Source organism: Gobio gobio, assembly GCF_949357685.1.
Source record: "Gobio gobio genome assembly, chromosome: 1".
Classification (NCBI taxonomy): domain Eukaryota; kingdom Metazoa; phylum Chordata; class Actinopteri; order Cypriniformes; family Gobionidae; genus Gobio; species Gobio gobio.
Window position 1 is genome coordinate 49,551,631 of NC_137097.1, and position 18,063 is coordinate 49,569,693.

Below are 18,063 nucleotides of genomic sequence, written 5' to 3' on the forward strand. Positions count from 1 at the left end.
GAATTGGCCACACCCAACTGGAAGTTGAATGAGAATGACAGGAAAAGAACTTTCCAAAAGAATACATTTTGTGTTCTTTCACACTGGATATAGTATATATATACTTTTCCATGGCAAAAGAACACATCTATCCACCTACTATTTATTATAAACGTATCCATCCATCCTCAACAAAATGAGCTTTTATAGTAAAAAAAAATAAAAGACAGGAAATTAATTGAGTTAACGATACTCCCAATTCAACTTCCTTGCATTCAAATTTGAATTCTGTATCCTATTTGGTACCTCACTTCCAATTCAACTATTTAATTGTAATTTAAAAGGCATCCTCTATTCAATTCTGAACAGCACACGACCGTGTTCCCTTCACGGTCACAGGGCCCCTGGCATCATCTGGGCCGCACCTGGCACCTCCATTAAGCTCGACTAGTGTGACAAGGATTCCTGCAGTGGCCGTTTCTTTAGATCTCCCTGCGTTTCTCAGCATGACAGCCGGAGACGGACTCTACTGTCCTCATTTAGCTGGCCTTACACAACTACGTGGAGAGAGGAAAAAAGAAGGATGAAAGGAAAGAAGGAGATGATGTCCAAAGGCGCACCCAAATAACAAAAAACGCGAACACCGCAGCTGCTATTTCAGGCAGAGCGAGGGAAAAAAATACAAGGGGAGGCAAAATTATTTAAAGCCTTCCACCCCGGCTTTGTCTCAGGCAGCACCTCTGTACCCTTTCGGCCTTTGATGAGACTCTTGAGGCGGTTTTGACCCAGATAAAATAAAGGATTTAGTGCGTTTGGGAATCCGACATTAAAGCGCCCTCTCCTTCTCCAGCAAAGCACATTTTGTAAAGAAACAAAGAGGAAAGCAGAGTGCAGAGAGATGGTGTCAGAAGTGAGAAGACAACATGTAGCCCGTTGCCTCTCTTCTCACTTAATCATCAAAAGGAGTTAAAATGCCAGTAGACATAATGAGGTTGAATAGAGGGAGCGTGCGCACTGATTTTTTTCCTTTGCTCTTTCCTTCCCTCTCCTTTTAGTGGGTTTTCACTTGTGCAACACAAAGATGCAAAACAAAATAATTAGGTCAGCACCAGATCTCCAGAAAGATCGCAAAAAGGAACCTAATTGTATTTTTCTGCGTTTTAATAAGGTAGACTTAGTACTGGATTCTCTGTCATTTTAGGTGGAATTAGTCTAACAATTGCGACCCGCACCGTGCCTGGGCTGGCACTTCCTGTACTCGAGGGGGAAAAGCTTAGAGTCTTGTAATGACGGCGATTCTTCAATTATTCAGAGCGCTGTGTTTGAATATCAAAGGCCTGAAAGTTCAAAATGGAGGAGCCAATTGAGGGCCCTTGCTGGGGCCTGTGATAAGGCCTCTCTATTGTTGCACCGCTGTCTGCAGATATTGATCTGCGGCTCTGTGGGTGGGCCCTGTGGAGGATGAACCTGTCCACTGCCTAAAGCCGGACTGCTCATCCCGTACCAGACAGGGAAATGAGTTGCCATGGACACCTGGTGAAATGTCTGCCATGAACGCCATTTGATTGACGACACAACTGTCAGCACTGTTCAAATGCTAGTGATGGCTTTAAGTTGTCACTGGCCATGGACTGTCACAGGGCAGGACCAATATATGAAATATTAAATATATTTTATCTGATAAAAGGACATTAGATATTTCATATTTATATATCAAATACATGTATGTATGTATGTATGTATAATATATATATATATATATATATATATATATATATATATATATATATATATATATATATATATATATATATATGTATGCATGTACATATATATACATACATACATACATACATACATATACACTTGGCATCTGTGAGTTGTCTTATTGGGCCTGGATTTATTTTCCAAGAGGACAATGACCCGAAACATTCATCTAACGATTGTTGGAACTACCTGCGAAGGAAGGAATCTGCTGGAACATTGAAAATGATGGACTGGCCCCCTCAAAGTCCGGACCTCCACCCCATCGAGCACATTTGGGGCGAGTTGGAAAATAAACTGGACAGATCTATTGTACATTCAAAGGAAATCCTTTGGCTTCAGTTGCAGGAGGCATGGGATGACAATAGTCTTGAAGTTCTCAGAGGAAATATATCGACACTATGCCAGAGAGATGTGCTGCTGTATTTGCTGCAAAAGGTGGACATACCAAATATTAAAGTTAAAAGTGACTCACTTCATCTGATATTTGATGGTCATAGCAAGCATCTGCATGTTTCATGAACATTTTGAAATGAAATCATGTTTTGGAGGCAAAATATTTTCAGATCTGTCAGGTGTTCTAATAAGTGTGGCCACGTTGTGTAAAATATACAATACAAATTTATATAGAAATATTTATAAAATGTACACAAAAGCTTCTTATAAACCAAATAAAAATATCAATAAGTAATGGCATAATGTTTTAGATAAAACTGTCACATAATAATGTCAAAATAATGCACGATATCAATGACTTTGGAGTGTTTTTCCTCTCAGCACATTCATCTTGCTCTTGAATAAACCAGACGCACAGTGCATTCTGGGGCTGCTTAAATAGAATACTAATGTTTGCATATGAATATGAATTGATAGTTCAAAAACAAACACCCCACAAAAGGCAAGATGGTGAAAAGACAAAAACTCTGAGGGGCCAACAAAATAGAATTTAATTGAAAAGACAGACTTGCTAATAAAGCAGTGCCAAACACGACTCTTCATCAATTTGACGCACAGAAAAGGTCTCATATTGTGTCCTGCAAGATTGTTTACAAACTGCCACCATTAAATATCACATATATGAATAAAAAAAAAAAACATATTTCCACAGGCATTTTTCATAGTACAGATGCAAACAAAAATGTGTCTTTTCTCTGTAGTGTCAAGAAAGGTGCAGAGGACTCAAAAAAGGTTTCGCCCATGCTTGCCTTCCTGACTTCTCCCTCCCCTCAAGCAGGGCATTAATTAATCCAAGCTGCCATGTTACAACCTCCCTGCTCAAATTACCAATATCTACACGCTATCTTTTCCTCCCCATCTATTTCATTTACATTAACTTCTGCACTCGTTCCCGTCACCTCAAATAAAGCACATCACAGGCTACGAGTGTCTAACATGACCATGGGTTTATGAAATAACATCCAAATAAGAATTAGGCTCTCTATATTACTGTTGCAGAGACAGTGTAAGTGTGACAAAACATGCAACGCAAAACATGGTGAATCAAGAAAAGAAAGCCTACAAATTTGCATGCACATTCGCTGAAACAGTCTGAAAAAAATATATAGTTTATCGTTAATTTATGATTTAAACAGTCTTTACAACACCCATTCCCGATTCTAAAACACAAGAGCAGCACTTGTATGCCAATCAGTAGCGGCCTTTGCTATGTTTCACCCGTTTCACTTGAAACAGGCCTCACATCAGAAGGGGCCTCCGTCCATTTGCGCTTGAAAATGAGCCCCACCATCACAGAAATTAACGGGGGCTTGGGCCAAAAATGGTATAAGGTACAAGATATATGGGGCAAAAAAGAATCTGTATGAGTGTGGCAAGCTGGACGAGGCCTCGCCCCATTCTCATGGTCCCTCGGCCTCGTCTTGCTTGCCACAATGAGATTTTGTTTTTAATATAGATTGCCGTTTTCACAAATATCAGCACAATTGCAAATGTGATTGATTTTTATACAACAGTTCAATAAACAAGAAGTTAATGTGGCTTTCATTTTAGACTTAGAATCTTGTCTATTTTTGCTCTATTTCACAACAAATCCAAAGTAGAGCCATTGTGCGTCTCCGAGCAACTCACTCGTTTTACTTTCATTATATATATATATATTTTCCATTGTTTCATGGGGAGTCTCCAACTATTTGTTTGAAACAGGCCTACTGAATTGCAAAGGCAACCTCTGATACCAATAGAGAGCTGAAGCGATTGTGTATTTTTGTAGGACAACCTGGAAGTTAGCTTGGTTCACGCAACAAAAACCCAATAGGATCTTTTCTATTGACTTGTATAAATTCAGAAAACGATCTCTGTGAGCTACAAACATTTATGATTCTTGCACGTTCACTCATCATGACAATCTTCTCAAAATATATATATATATATTTTTTTTTTAATGAATTTTGAAGCCTAAATACAATTGCCAGAATTAAAATGCTGAACATAGACTATAAACAAACTACACCACGGTCACATCACTAAGCTTCTGACAACTCTTATTAGTATTTATTTAAAATTACACATTAAAATGAACACATTTCCCCTGAAAGTTTGATTTAGAATAGTTTGCAAGAACATGGTAGGCTGTGAAAGTGGACTAGTGTCCCCAGCAACCTCTGTAGTCCCTTGTTAGACAAAAGACAAACAACAACAACAAAATAATAATAATAATAATAATAATAATTCACAAAGGGGCTATTACTTTGAATAAAACATGCAATATCTAAAGCTTGTGTTAACCAAGCTTAAATTTCAGGCATTTAACCAAAAACCCATGCAAAAAACCCTTTGAAGGATTAGTTCACTTCAAAATGAAAATGTCCTGATATTTTACTCACCCCCATCTCATTCAAGATGTTCATGTCTATCTTTCTCCAGTCGAAAAGAAATTACGTTTTTTGAGGAAAACATTCCAGGATTTTTCTACACATCATAGACTTCAATGGCAACCAAAATGTTGAAGGTCCAAATCAATGCGGTTTCAAAGGGCTTCGAAGGGTTTCTCTACGTGATCCCAGATGAGGAATAGGGACTTATCTAGCGAGAAAAAAATAAATGCTCATCTTGCGCTGCTCTGCGACGTGCCAGTGATTACGTAATCACGTTGGAAAGGTCACGCTAGACGTAGGCAGAACTACTGCCCCTGTGTTTACGAAGCGCACGTGCGAAGACTAATAAAAACGTCCTTTAGCAGAAAAAGTTAAAACAACAATGTCCAACGATTTTGAAGTTAAAGATGGAGTGTTTTTTGGTAAAGGGCATTTGTATTAGTCCTCACACGTTCGCTTGGGGCGGTACTTCCGCGTGACCTTTCCGACGTGGTTACGCAATCCGTGGCGAGCCGCAGAGCAGCGCAAAATGAGCAATTTAGGTTAAAGATTATACATTTTTTCTTTTTTTTTTTCGCTAGACGCTAGATAAGACCCTATTCCTCATCTGGGATCATGCAGAGCCTCTGAAGCCCATCGAAGCGCTTTGAAACTGCATTGATTTGGACCTTCAACATTTTGGTTGCCATTGAAGTCTATTATGTGGAGAAAAATCCTGGAATGTTTTCCTCAAAAAACGTAATTTCTTTTCAACTGAAGAAAGAAAGACACGAACACCTTGGAGGAGATGGAGGTGAGTAAAATATCAGGAAATTTTCATTTTGAAGTGAACTAATCCTTTAACTTCAGAATGATGGAACTGGAAGTGCTAAAATGTTAACCCGTTTCCGGGTTTTGGCCTATGAAAATATGTCATTCCCGCAGCACTCTATTACCGACAAACAAAATAGCTGCCGGGGGGCATTACCAAGACGGCCACAGTGTGAACCGACTTGCCTTAAAGGGCCACGTGCACACATGACGAATCATCAGCTAGCCGTGCCCGGATATCTTCACTCATCCTTCAGTCTTTTATAACCTCCAATATATGTCAAAACGTTCAGCTTTCTGCACTGCTCAGGGTTGCTTGCGGAACAAATCAAGTCAGAAAGCACTAAAGGGACAAATAGTAGGAAATAATAAGATAAGTGGAGAAAAGGAAGAGCGAGAACGCCAGGAGAAAGATTCCACAGTAAATTTATAACAAAAGCGCACTGACAATATCGGCCACTTCTCCTCTATGGTGTGAAGTGGAGTGTGGCACTGCGTTTTATGATTCGTCCTCATTAGAAATCGCAGCCTGACTAACTAATTTATCACCCCCTGCGTATGTTTGTGAGATCAGCAAATTCAAGAAGCGACCGAGATCAAAAAGCAGAGATCTCGCTCAGCTGGAGGCCAGTACCAGCATGCTTGAGTTTGGGCAGACACTGCAGTGGAGAGATCGCTCCCTGTCTAATTACCGTATGAGCAGAACAGGCTGTATTCACGGCCTTGGCCAGGGAGGAGCCCGACGCAAGCCCACAGCTCCAGGATACGGTCAATCAGACGTGAGTGAGTGAGACGAGAACCCTGCACTGACAGCATTCCTCGGGAGACTCTCTCCGGCACACAATTAACACCGGCCAGCTTCACTTTTCCAACGTATAGAACGATACGAATAGCACAAAACACTGAGGTTTCCTGATATCGTTATTTGCGCCACATTCGTGCATCTGATTAAATATTGATTAACATTAATGAGACCTCAGCCCCTCCCCCTCTCCTTCCCCGCGGAAAAAAAACCTGTCCCAGTTTTTTCCCGCCGAACCAAATAATTGAACAACTGTTTTAGGAGCTGAATAGACACAGCTGTAGATGTGGAGGCTGGTGATGCAGGTTTTTTCCTTGCTTTTCTTTGCCTTTTTTCCCTTTTCTTTTTTCCCCCACAGCTCCCTGAGGTTCACTTGATATGTTGGGGTTTGTTTCTAATGAGCTGCCTGCTGGCTGGGATGCAGTTCCATTTCAGAGCAATTACAGTGGCCGTAATCTACAGCAAGCCCTCAACATGCCAACTCCACCTCCTCCCCGTATCGGGCTCCGGTCTCGTTGCCTCTTCTGACTGACCATAAGCAGGGAGTGCTCACATTAAGCAAGGCCTGTCACAGCTGAGTGAAAGCCCTGCTGGACAGAGTTAACCAGCACGACGGGAGCTGACATTTGTTCATTTGGATGTGTTAAACACAGAAGCTCATAAAACATCGCTCGAGTCTGGCCGCTCAGCAGCTGGATAATTACTTTCAGGCAGCCAGAAGACAAACACGAACGCAAGCGCATTACGGGGCTTCGGCTCAATCTTTTCTCCGTCTGCTTCTGTTCTCGACGCTTTCCTGCCTCGCTTTAATCAGTCTATCGCATCTTTCCGTCTTGCTCTCCGTCTTCAGTCTTAAAAGCAGGTTTAGATGTTATTTTTTGTCAGTACATGAAGATGTCGATGCCGCTTTTAAATGTAGAATGTGCATGCGCCACTTTTTGAGCTGACCACAGATAGCAGATTGGGAGGATAATGACATCACTATATGCAAATACTGAGCTCATAAATATTAATTAGCTAAATCTGAGATAGCAAAGTAGTCTTGCTAGACTGTCCAGTCACGTTACCCAATTAATATTCATGAGCCATAGAAGTTCCATGCTATAATTAAATGTAGATTTTACGTTTGCTCAGATATTTGTACTTTTCTTTTATTTAAAGCAATATTAAATGTTCTGAGTTTGTCACACCACAGAAAAATGTGTTATTAACCAACCAGACAAATTTGAATGATAAAAAACACAGCGTGTCCGCTGTCTGCGCTGAAACCACGCCCACTCGCGGGAAAGCTGATGGCACCATTTGTCAGTGGGACGGGAGGATGAAGGCCAGGGCGGGAGATAGTCGGTTCGGCCCCATCGCCAGTTGTCGGCGGGCCAGGAGGATGAAGGCTGGGGCGGGGCTTGCTGAGTTCGGCCCCAGTAACAGCAGATTATCAGAGAATCCCAGTTGTCTCCGATGAAAGTTTGTAAAACTATCCGGTGTAAAATGTTCACTGCAGAGGCAGGTTTTGGTAGTGTTCCTCAGCTCTCCATCAAGGTGGTATCATGGTATCTCCACCTCTTATTGATATCATAATTTTTAGGAAATTTAAATCAGGATGCCGAGATGTTTTGTAAATTATCGCAACCAGGCAATATGTATTTACGTGACGAAGGCATAGCTAGCTAGCAAACTGTAGGCTGTAGTAAATAAATAATGATAATGACAGTAACTCGCGATTGAGCAGGCGAACCACTGATGCTAATGCTCTCTAGTTATTATAGTGCTAGGGGAGGGGCCATGCTCAGTGGCTCTAGTGCGTCATCGAGCCATGATTTCAGGCCAGCACAAAAAATTCAGAGCACAAAAATTGTGAAAAACGGTTTAGTGGTCTAACTCCACAATTCAGTTTTACATAGTTCACAGTCTTTCAGCAATACATTTCGAACATTTATAATGCGTTTAGAAACAAATCTCTGAATTGCCTTTACACAGACTTTAAATATAAAAATTTTATATATTAATAATAACAAATTTGCTGTCAATGTAACATGTTAATGTATTGATATTAACAAAAAAAATCACTTGTACATACATTCAGTAATACACACTTTTTCTATCATCAAAGCAGTTCTGTGAGTCTGCAGTCCCAACTGCTACTACAGACATCAGCACCCTCAAGGCACAACTGAACTACTTGATATGGCATCGTAAAAATGAGGCACTCATGACATGAGATACTGCAACAAAAAAAATAACAACTAAAAACTGTGCGAAACAGGGCCATAACCACCATAGACACTGACAGAGACAAATCCCCCCTAATAATTGAATATGGTCAAATTGTCCCACACCAATATTTGATATTTTTGATTTTACTCTGCTGCACTCCATTGCGCATCACTCTGTTCTGTATTAGGAAGTCTTTAAAGTTCATTTTTTTAGGATGGTCTGCTTCAGTGGTCAAACAGTGCTCAAAATGTTTGAGATTGCCACTCAAATCAAAGAAGTAAGGCTTTACTGTTCACAAAGGCCAAGTGCAAATCCCAACATGACTGTTCAGTTTTAACAGAGAAAGAGTGCAAGGTAAGATGCAAGTAGCTAAACATTTACATAAACATAAACATATCCAGTGGTGCAAACTATTCGAGTTTTGTCAAATTCTGTTTTGAATTGAAAACAGCCTATATTAATTAATTAATTCGTAATTGAATGTGGGCGACTTTATTCCCTTTAAGTCCGTTATTTCTTTAATTCCTTTATGGTTTAAAGATATGGAATTCCTTCCATATCATTAAACGACTAAATTCAAATAAGTCAATAGCACATTGAGCTATTTCTCTACATAAAATATACAGTAATAACATATTTTCACATGAATGCACATTATCATTTATTTGATAACTCCATCCCTAAAATGGCTAAATGTCCAAAGACATTTGGTATTTTTGTAATGGCAATCAACAGGACTGACCACAGAACAATTTTATGACAAATACGCGTATATGATATCCTCCTGAAAACACCACATCACACACAGTGTTCCAGAAATAAAACAAATCCAGTCTGCCACTATAAAGATGCTTCCACTGAACTGTAAAATGCCCACAGAAGACAGAGGGTGACTTTGCAATGCTGAGATGCTAAAAAGGGGGATATGGACAGGATTGGTAAATTGTGCAACAGCTGCAAAAGCAAACAGACATTATTATGAATGTGAGAGACTAATCACTCTTCTACACACAAACACACAAACAGGAACACATGTGCCCAGCAAGGCCCGGCAGATGGTCTCCGCCCCCATTTCCATACACGCGTTGCCTCTCTCTCTCTCTCTCATCCCTCAGCAATCTCCCACCTCATTCTTCCTCTGCCTTTCGCTCTATCTCTCTCTCCCAGAGGGCCATGCACCGGTGCACAACACGCACACATGACCTAGGACATTCACTACCCTCTTGTTTGCATTCAAGCAATAACCAACTTCCACTAAGAGCATGCAAACAGAGCAGACAAAAGGATGTGATCATTTAGAGTCATGGCCCATGACAAGCGCAATGGCCCTGGCCTTTACCTGCCTGTCAATGCTTACTGAAGGGTTTGAAAACTCATCAGGACTTGATGACATGACCAATCTCTCATTTCAGCGACTCGCTGAGGGCTGCGAGATGGGAAAGGGATGGAATAAATGAAGCGCTACACAAAGAGCCACGGATATAGATTTCAATGCCATGCAACAATACAAATTAAACTTTCTGGTTATCTTTTAAAGTATTTTGATTGAAGAGATCAAGATTAGCCCTGAAAACAAAATATGTAAAAAAATAAACACTACAGCATCTACAGCGGAGGTGGTTTTCATATTGAAGGTTAAATGTCTTTGTTTGAACATGCATATATCATTCTCTGAATATTTGCCCTTTCAGAAACCTTCCCCAGCACAATGAAAGGACAGGTTCACTCTCAGACCTGAGCTCTTAATCATCTTCTTGTTTTTGACACTTTACATACTTTTGAAATTCAGTTTCAATCATTTAAGTGTCAGTCTAACCTGAAAAAAACTGTATTTCCAACATTATTGAAACAATGAAAGTAACCATAATTTGACCTGAATCTGAATTTAAATGAAATCTGAAGAGTGAACACTTATCTTTTGATGATATTGAAGAAAAGAAAAAAACTAATGCAGAAGCCAAAAGGCCCATTAAAGAAATAAAGAAGCACTTTTTAAATTGACGCGTGCTTTCATTTTTAATAGGTGGTTGACGCATAAGTGCATGGACCTTTTTAAAATAAAAACAAACGTTTTACCGTTTTTCATCAATATAAAAAAGGTGCTCTGTTTGGTTTTTTAAATTGTGTTTTACCATTTTTGTTACAGTATGACTGTATAATGAACTATATAATGTATAGTGAATATTTATAAATAAATAAACCATATGAAATGCTATATTAAATTACAATATAAACTATTTCAAATTAAATTGATTATAATGATTATACATTTTTATCCAGCTTTTATAACCTTATAACCGGAATGTTTAGAAACAGTACTCCATCCAATTAATTAAATGTGTGTGTGTGTGTGTGTGTGTGTGTGTGTGTGTGTGTGTGTGTGTGTGTGTGTGTGTGTGTGTGTGTGTGTGTGTGTGTGTGTGTGTGTGTGAGATATACTAAATAAATAAATAATATCTATAGACAAGCCCCAAAACTGAATGTGTTTTGCGTCATCCTTGCAAAAAACTGCAATTTAGCGTCACCTGGTCGTAATCCAGTTTTTTATTTTTATTACTTTGATGCATGAGCCTTTTGAGAAAGAAACAGTGAAAAGCAAAAGTGTCCAGGAGGCGTGATGGTGTATGGGTGCGCTGGGTACTTAAATAAATGAACAGCACTGAGCAGATGTAATGGAAAGGAAAGAGAGAGGAGCAGTTACGCATAGTCAGCACAGATGGTAGCAGCAGAGAGAGAGAGAGAGAGAGAGATGGGAGCCGTAAAAGATCTGCTGAAAGAAAGCAATAGCCATGTGACTTTGGGCCGGATTGATTTTAGCCGTGAAGACCAGGCGACCACACCTCCCACACCGCCCACTCCAGGTCAGTCTGGGGTCCTGCGGCAGGAGGGAGATAGGACCGGGTGTAGGACGCCCCCGGCTTTTAGGGTCAGGTGAGGTCTAACTGGCAGCTGCTTAAACCTGCCCCGTTACTGACACAAGCACTGTACGAAATGCCCTAGTCCTGAGGGTGAACGCAAACAAATAGCACTGGTAAAATGTTCTTGGAAAAGCACACATTTACATAGGGATAACATATGCTATATACGCAGTGACTTTTAATAGAAGCAAATCATTTAACGTCTCTGTTCGACATGAAGCGGTCGCTAAGAGACGCTCCTGTTTTATTGAAGTAATTCGTTTGCGTAGATGAAAATAATTCTACCAATGGATGCAAACATTCCTTAAGCACTCCAACTTAGAGGCCCTTCTGATGCACAACCAAACGTACGCTATTCCTAGACAACATCGTCCCGCATGCAAGGTACACGTGACCCACATGTAAAGAAATCAAATAAAGAAAAAAAAAATTAATAAAGCATAGTCGCGTCGTCTGTGCCTAGTCCTGAATGAGACCCCAGCTGTAGTGAGATGTATTCAAAATGTCTTGCATCTCGGCTATAAATAGTCTCAAAGACCCAGATTCCCAGTTCACTCAACACAAGTGAACGCGTGCGTGCACACACACACACACACACACACACACACACACACACACACACACACACACACACACACACACACACACAAAACTGCTTGTGCAGCAGGCAAATAAATATTTGACAATCAGAAAAATAAATAGCAAGTAAATTAACCTCTATGTCATGATGACCTTAGAACACACACATTAAAAAAACAACAAATTGCTTTCATTTTTGCAAGAAAATATTAAAATTGACAAATCGAGTTTTTAACATTTTAAATGTTTTCTCCCATAGAAATTAATGACTGACATACTCTGCCTTGATTCGAGAAATAAAAGCTGTCTCTTTGTTAGAAAAAAAATATTTATCACTTAGATGTATTTGCAATTAAACTGACAAGGAATGCAATTTCTATTGGATAAGACAAAGGTTAGAGGTGTCACTGAAGGTTAATGGTGGCTCGGTGCGACAGATGAAAGTTAAATGAGATCACTGATCTCAGTCACGTCGAGTCTGGAGAGAGACATGCAATGGCACATAGGATCTGATGACTGATCGATACCATAGATTAACTTTTGATTTGATAAATCCCCTTGAATTGTCATCACTCTAGGAGCTGATTCACTGTTTGGAAAAAGGCACAGATGACAATCAAGTGCATCAGATAATCAGGGGATGAAAAGATGCCCAAGGGTGCAGTCTAGCACATTAATGGTTCTAAATTAAAAATCTGTTTTAAAAAAAAAATTGCAGTATGATCCAAGTTAATCATAAAAGAGATTTAAATATGACCTAATAAGTGTAATTATAAAAATAAAAGAGAATTGTACATGTAGACCTAAAGGCAACATAATGCCTTAAACAGACATGCACACACAATATGCTGAGCACATGAGGATATCATGTAGCAAAGTCATAAGAGTCAGCACAATTGTTTATCACACAGTAAAGCCACATGAAGTGTCCCACCTCAACCCGAGAAGTGAAAAATCAGCTCGCACACTTTTAAAATACCTTAGAATGCGGGGTTATATAAAGACTACTTTTAAGGCTTATTCAAATCGGATGACATGGCAGATTATTTATTTAAATTGATCATGCACAATCTTAAAGAGCGCCAACACACAGTCCCACTAGCAGGCAAAATCCCTCTCTTACCACACTGTCCACTTTCATATGTGTTCCACACACCCACACGTCGTTTGTGGCAAGCCGCTTTAACACTCACTCCTTACTAACTAGCGTTTGTTACTAGCGCAGTCGCACTTATATTTATTTAGTGGTAAGTGATGCAGTCGTAACTGGTAACTTTTTCAGTTCCACAAGTTCCCAGACAAGTCAATAGATTCTATAATATCTCGAATAGTGGCTAATATGTATTCCAGTTTCTTTTTAGCATACATGTTAATGAGAAACTATCGCAATTGTTATGAACAAAATATCTTATCATAGTAAAATATCCTTAATAGTTACAGTTGATTTTTCACTTGTCATGGGTAATGAATAGCTACTTTAAAGTTAAATTAAAACTCGCTAGTAACAACTGAAATAAACTAGTGTCTAATAAATAGTAGCCTACCAGTGTCTGCAACATATAGGCCTACTTCTTGAATAGTTAGCCTACTATTGGGATAGTAGGCTAACTACAGCAAAGGAAGTAGCCTACTGGTGCCTAATGAAGAAGGACTGGCTTAAGAAAACAATAATCTAATAGCTACTTAGTAACAAAAAAAGGGAATAGTAACATGGAAATGCATTTCGTTCTCAGGAATACTTGTTAAAAAGGCTTGCCACAAACCGCGTTTCGCATATTCGCTCAGGATTCCGCGGGTTCGGAGAGGAACGTCGTCGGGCGCGGGCGCGCGCTCACTCACCTGCTGTAAGTACATGAAAGTCAAGGCACAGGAGAGCTGCGGACACATGTCCACGTTCGGCAGGGCGACGCACGTTCCGCCCGTCAAGGGATGCTGCATCGTGTTTGCGTCCGCTCGTCCTGTCCTGTCCGCAGAGTTTCACGGGCTCGTTAAGACTGCTTTAGCAGGATCGGCTGCGGTTATGAAGCCTTGAAGCAGCCACGGAGAGTGCGTAAACGCGGCAGAATAACCGGCTACAAGCGAATGTGGATGTGCGAGCACGAGGGTCCCGGTGGTGAGCGAAAACACAGCGAGCAGTCTGTTCCTGGCTGTTATGACTTCAGTAAAACCCTTGTAAATTCACACGAAAGTCTATGCAGCACGTTTCTCGCTTTTGTAAATAAACTCAATCACGGGCAAGAGGTGCGAGAGTTGGTGACTGGACGTAGTGAAGTTGAAGCGGGTCTGTTTTTCCATTCGCTGTCAGAAGAGTCCGGGCGCACCGTCTGTTTCATTGAGCAGCATCTGAATCTCCGAGGCGAAGAGATGCGGGGCGGGGGCCAATCCTAAATCACACATTCGTTTTTAACGGGGGTGGGGGAATCTCTCCATTTTTTCTCTTGCGTGAAACTGAATTGTCCTTATAATTTATTATTATGGCGCCACATAAAGCCCATGCACAGAAATGAACCCCTCAGCACGTAAACAATCAAGCATCACATTTGTGTTCCATTAAAATAATTTCATATCTGCCTGTAATGCGTTGTGCTTTAAGCAAGACCTGTCCAACCTAATACCTTTACTGAATGTATATCACTTATAACACCATATATTATAATTCCACTATTAAAAAAGAAAACATTTGACTGTGATCTCGATGGATGAGGCTTTTTCTTAATGCACATTTAGTTTTCTAGTTTAATATTTAACCCATATTTAATAGGCCTATACCTACAGTAGAAAAACAAATAACAAAAGATTTATTTGTACTTTGTGGTTCGATTGGGCAATTATTACAATTTAGTTTTTTTTTGTTTTATTTTAAAAAAAATAATAGACCCAACTGTTTATTATCATTATTATTATGATGAGCCTCTAACAGCTGAAATGTCCATTAAGGTTAACAAATAAATATAAAACTCTGTATACAATTTAAAAGATCAGCCTACAAAAAGTTAATTTTTCAACTTGGGAAATGTGTATGTGGGAAAAACACAAAGTGGTGCTCAACTAACAAAAATATATGTATAAAAATAGATGTCTCTAAACGCAAACATTTACATATGTGCTTTAACTTAAAAAAAGACTATGGTAACCAGATGTTCTGTCAAAACACAGTTATAAAAATGTGCTGTAGACACCACTTTTATCAAAACATGTTTGATATGTACGTTTTTAAGTTGCAAAAAGTAAGAAATAAATAAAATATTTCACTGATATCAATGCAGTACTGAAAGTGCACTCTGAGCCTAAGGACCATTTGGTTTACGTTTCCCAAAAATATTTAGCTATTTTACTATGTAGTTGATCCAGAAGCCCTCTGAAACTATTGCATCTAAAATATTCTTGCCTTTGAAAAACAATCACAAACATAATCCCACGTTATGATTGATTTTCACTGCTTACACCCTGAAACAATGCTGGTGAAAACTGTGTATTTTTGTAAACTGCAGAGTCAATAATGATTTTCGTGCACCCACAAAAAGATACATGCTCAAAATGTGTTCTACCAAATGACTCTGAGGCCTGTTAAAATATAAAGAAATAAAATGCAAAACAATGCATTTGGATGAGCCCTATCATTGACTAGTGAAAAGGAAGCCTTGCATGAAAAAAGCAAGGGGGGGAAAGGGTTCAGCAAACCGAGACAGCGACATATAAGGGCAACACGGGAGAGTATCTGCTTATCTAAATCATAAAAGAGCATTTGTGTGCACTAGGCCAAACGTTAGCACTAAATAATTAATTAAACCACACACAAATGTTTGAATTTATTGTTCAACAAGCTCCTTTTAAAATCACTTTGGCCTTTTCTCCCTATCAGCAGCAAGGTCTTTATTGTAAATTCATTAACAGCTGTTAAATGTTAAATACAACTGATATTCAACCCACTGGCCGAGACCAAGGTCTATGCAGAAAGTGCAAAGATATACAGTAAGGGGGAAACGAAGCTGAATTATTCATGTTCATTCTCTTTAATCTTTTTCCCTCCCTTTTTGCACCACGTTACAACCTAAGGTGACTCGCAAATCCATAGCAAGATTTCATATCCTTGTTACTTTAAAAGAGTCAAAAATCAATGTTTTTCTATGTTGCACAAGGGGCCGTAATTAAAACAGGCTTCTGAGGAGCCGGCAGACATGTATTATGGAGAGGGCAGCAGACTGCTTTGCTCCATTTTACTCTTTCTCTTCTCCACCCCACTCATAGCCTGAAGGCAAGACTATTTCTTCCCCCTCCCCACCCATAGACGTCTTCTCGGCCTTTCCTCCTGCATTCCTCTGTTTTTTTTCCCTCTCTTAATGCTAGTGTACAAAATATTAACTGGACCGTCAACCAATGCATCTTCAAAAAAAAGAGAAAGAAAGAAAAGCGCATTCGGCCTGCCTTTTATCGCAGATAGTAGTGTTTATTTCGCTGCGTGTCACTGTGCCTTTGACATGTGATGAAGCATGGCTGCCCTTTGCAGTGCGTCTGTTGTCTTCGCCTTTACTGAATAAATAAGCAGGGACTGCATATTGAGAGAGAGAAACCTCGTTTATCTCTTTGTTTGTCAGTGATGGCTCTCTCTCAGATTTCTTGTGTACATTGTGTTATTGGTCTGTCTGTGATGGGCAGAAAGAGGGGGGAGAGAGAGGGTGGATGGAAGCAACAAGGTTTCTAAAGCTTGTGTGCTTTTCCTTTGGCACTGTGGGAACACCGGAGAACACCTCATGGCAAATCCGTTCGAAGAATTAGGAATAGCACGATTTTATTAATAATGAAATGAGTGAAAGCTCTGATCTTTGCCATGTTTTTTAAGGATAATGATTTACTGCTTATTTCTACAAAAGATCTATTGGCATTTAAAAATGTCAAAATATCTTCTTTTGTGAACTAAGTCATAAAGGTTTGGAATGACAAAATGTTCATTTTTGGGTGAACTAACCCCAGCTGTAAGAAATTTAAGGCGGGACTTCACAGCACCCATTGGGATTTGTTGAAATTGTGTCAAGCGAGCCATGATTTTATTGGCGAATATTATTTTCCCCACCCGCACAGCCTAGGTTACATCAGCAGAGGCGGAGAAAGTTATTACATTTTTGATGAAAGTTATGAGTTTTTTGTCTTTTCTTTAGATTAACATGCACAGAATAGTGCACAATAATACCAGGAACAATTTTGGAAAGTAAATAAATAGTTTTGGATAGAAAGTACGTTTAAAAAAAAAAAAAAAAAAATTGGCCCTGTTCTACTTAGAAGGACCTAAATGTACAATATTACCGCTGTTAAACGTTTTTCACAATCTGTGCTTTAATATAACAGCACAACAACAATAGAAACCACCCCAGAAAAAGGAAGAAAACGTTTAAGGTGAGGAGAAAATTTAATCATACCCTGAGCTGGAAAACAGTTCACGGTTATTTCAAGCTTTTACTGTTTAGATAGAATTTCACTGACATTTTATAGCTTCAGTAACTGACAGAAGAAGTGAGCACGGTGTAATAACTGTTATTGTGTGCCACGGTACACGTCGACGCTAATGAGAAGGGCCTGCTACATATGCACCTGAAGTGGGAAAAAAAATACTTGTCAGTGGTTAATCCTTAATACTTCTTTTGCTTTGCCGTTTGCTCATTTGCAATACACACTCGCCGTCTGTTGTGGCGTTATCAGTTATGACAAACACGACTACAAATCCCTCCCCATGAATTGTGTTTCTAAAAGCAGACTGCTTCCCACCACACCACAGCAAATTGACTCTGCTGTTAAAAGGGAACATGGTTGGTTGTTTCCATTATGTTTTTTTAATTATTAATGACACGGCAAGCTCTCAAACGCACATCAACAGGAAAACAAAGTCAAAGATGGAGATGTTTTTTGCTAAACAAGCCAGCACGTACTGGTGTCATTTGCGATCAAAAAAGGACAACTAATATCACCCTCTTAGAGGACAAAACACAAAAGAAAATCCATATACAAACGACAAACAACACATTCGTCAGATGTTTGCGACAAACCACGGCTGCTTTCGGAGGTGCGACGCAACTTTTGGCGTGTTTAGATCCCTCCGAGTGTCTGAGTAAATGAGCTGTGGCAGTGCTTGCCACATTGTCATTTAGGATCAGGTTGGGTGTATTTCAGTAGC

At 39.6% G+C, this 18,063-nt stretch overlaps 1 protein-coding gene across 5 annotated transcripts in view; it reads right to left on the reverse strand.

Moving 5' to 3' along the window:
• Positions 1 to 18,063, reverse strand: part of rbfox1 (RNA binding fox-1 homolog 1) — a 170,762-nt gene that overhangs the window by 123,667 nt on the left and 29,032 nt on the right. Inside the window, exon 1 of one of the 5 annotated variants that reach the window (XM_079835791.1) lies at positions 13,737 to 14,250. The exons of 2 other annotated variants lie outside the window; for them this stretch is intronic. In XM_079835791.1, coding sequence (XP_079691917.1) covers positions 13,737 to 13,835 — 99 coding nt within the window. In that variant the 5' untranslated portion in view covers positions 13,836 to 14,250. Of the gene's footprint in view, positions 1 to 13,736; positions 14,256 to 18,063 lie in introns of those variants that run through there. 2 more of the 5 variants (XM_079835796.1, XM_079835793.1) reach the window with 2 other exon arrangements.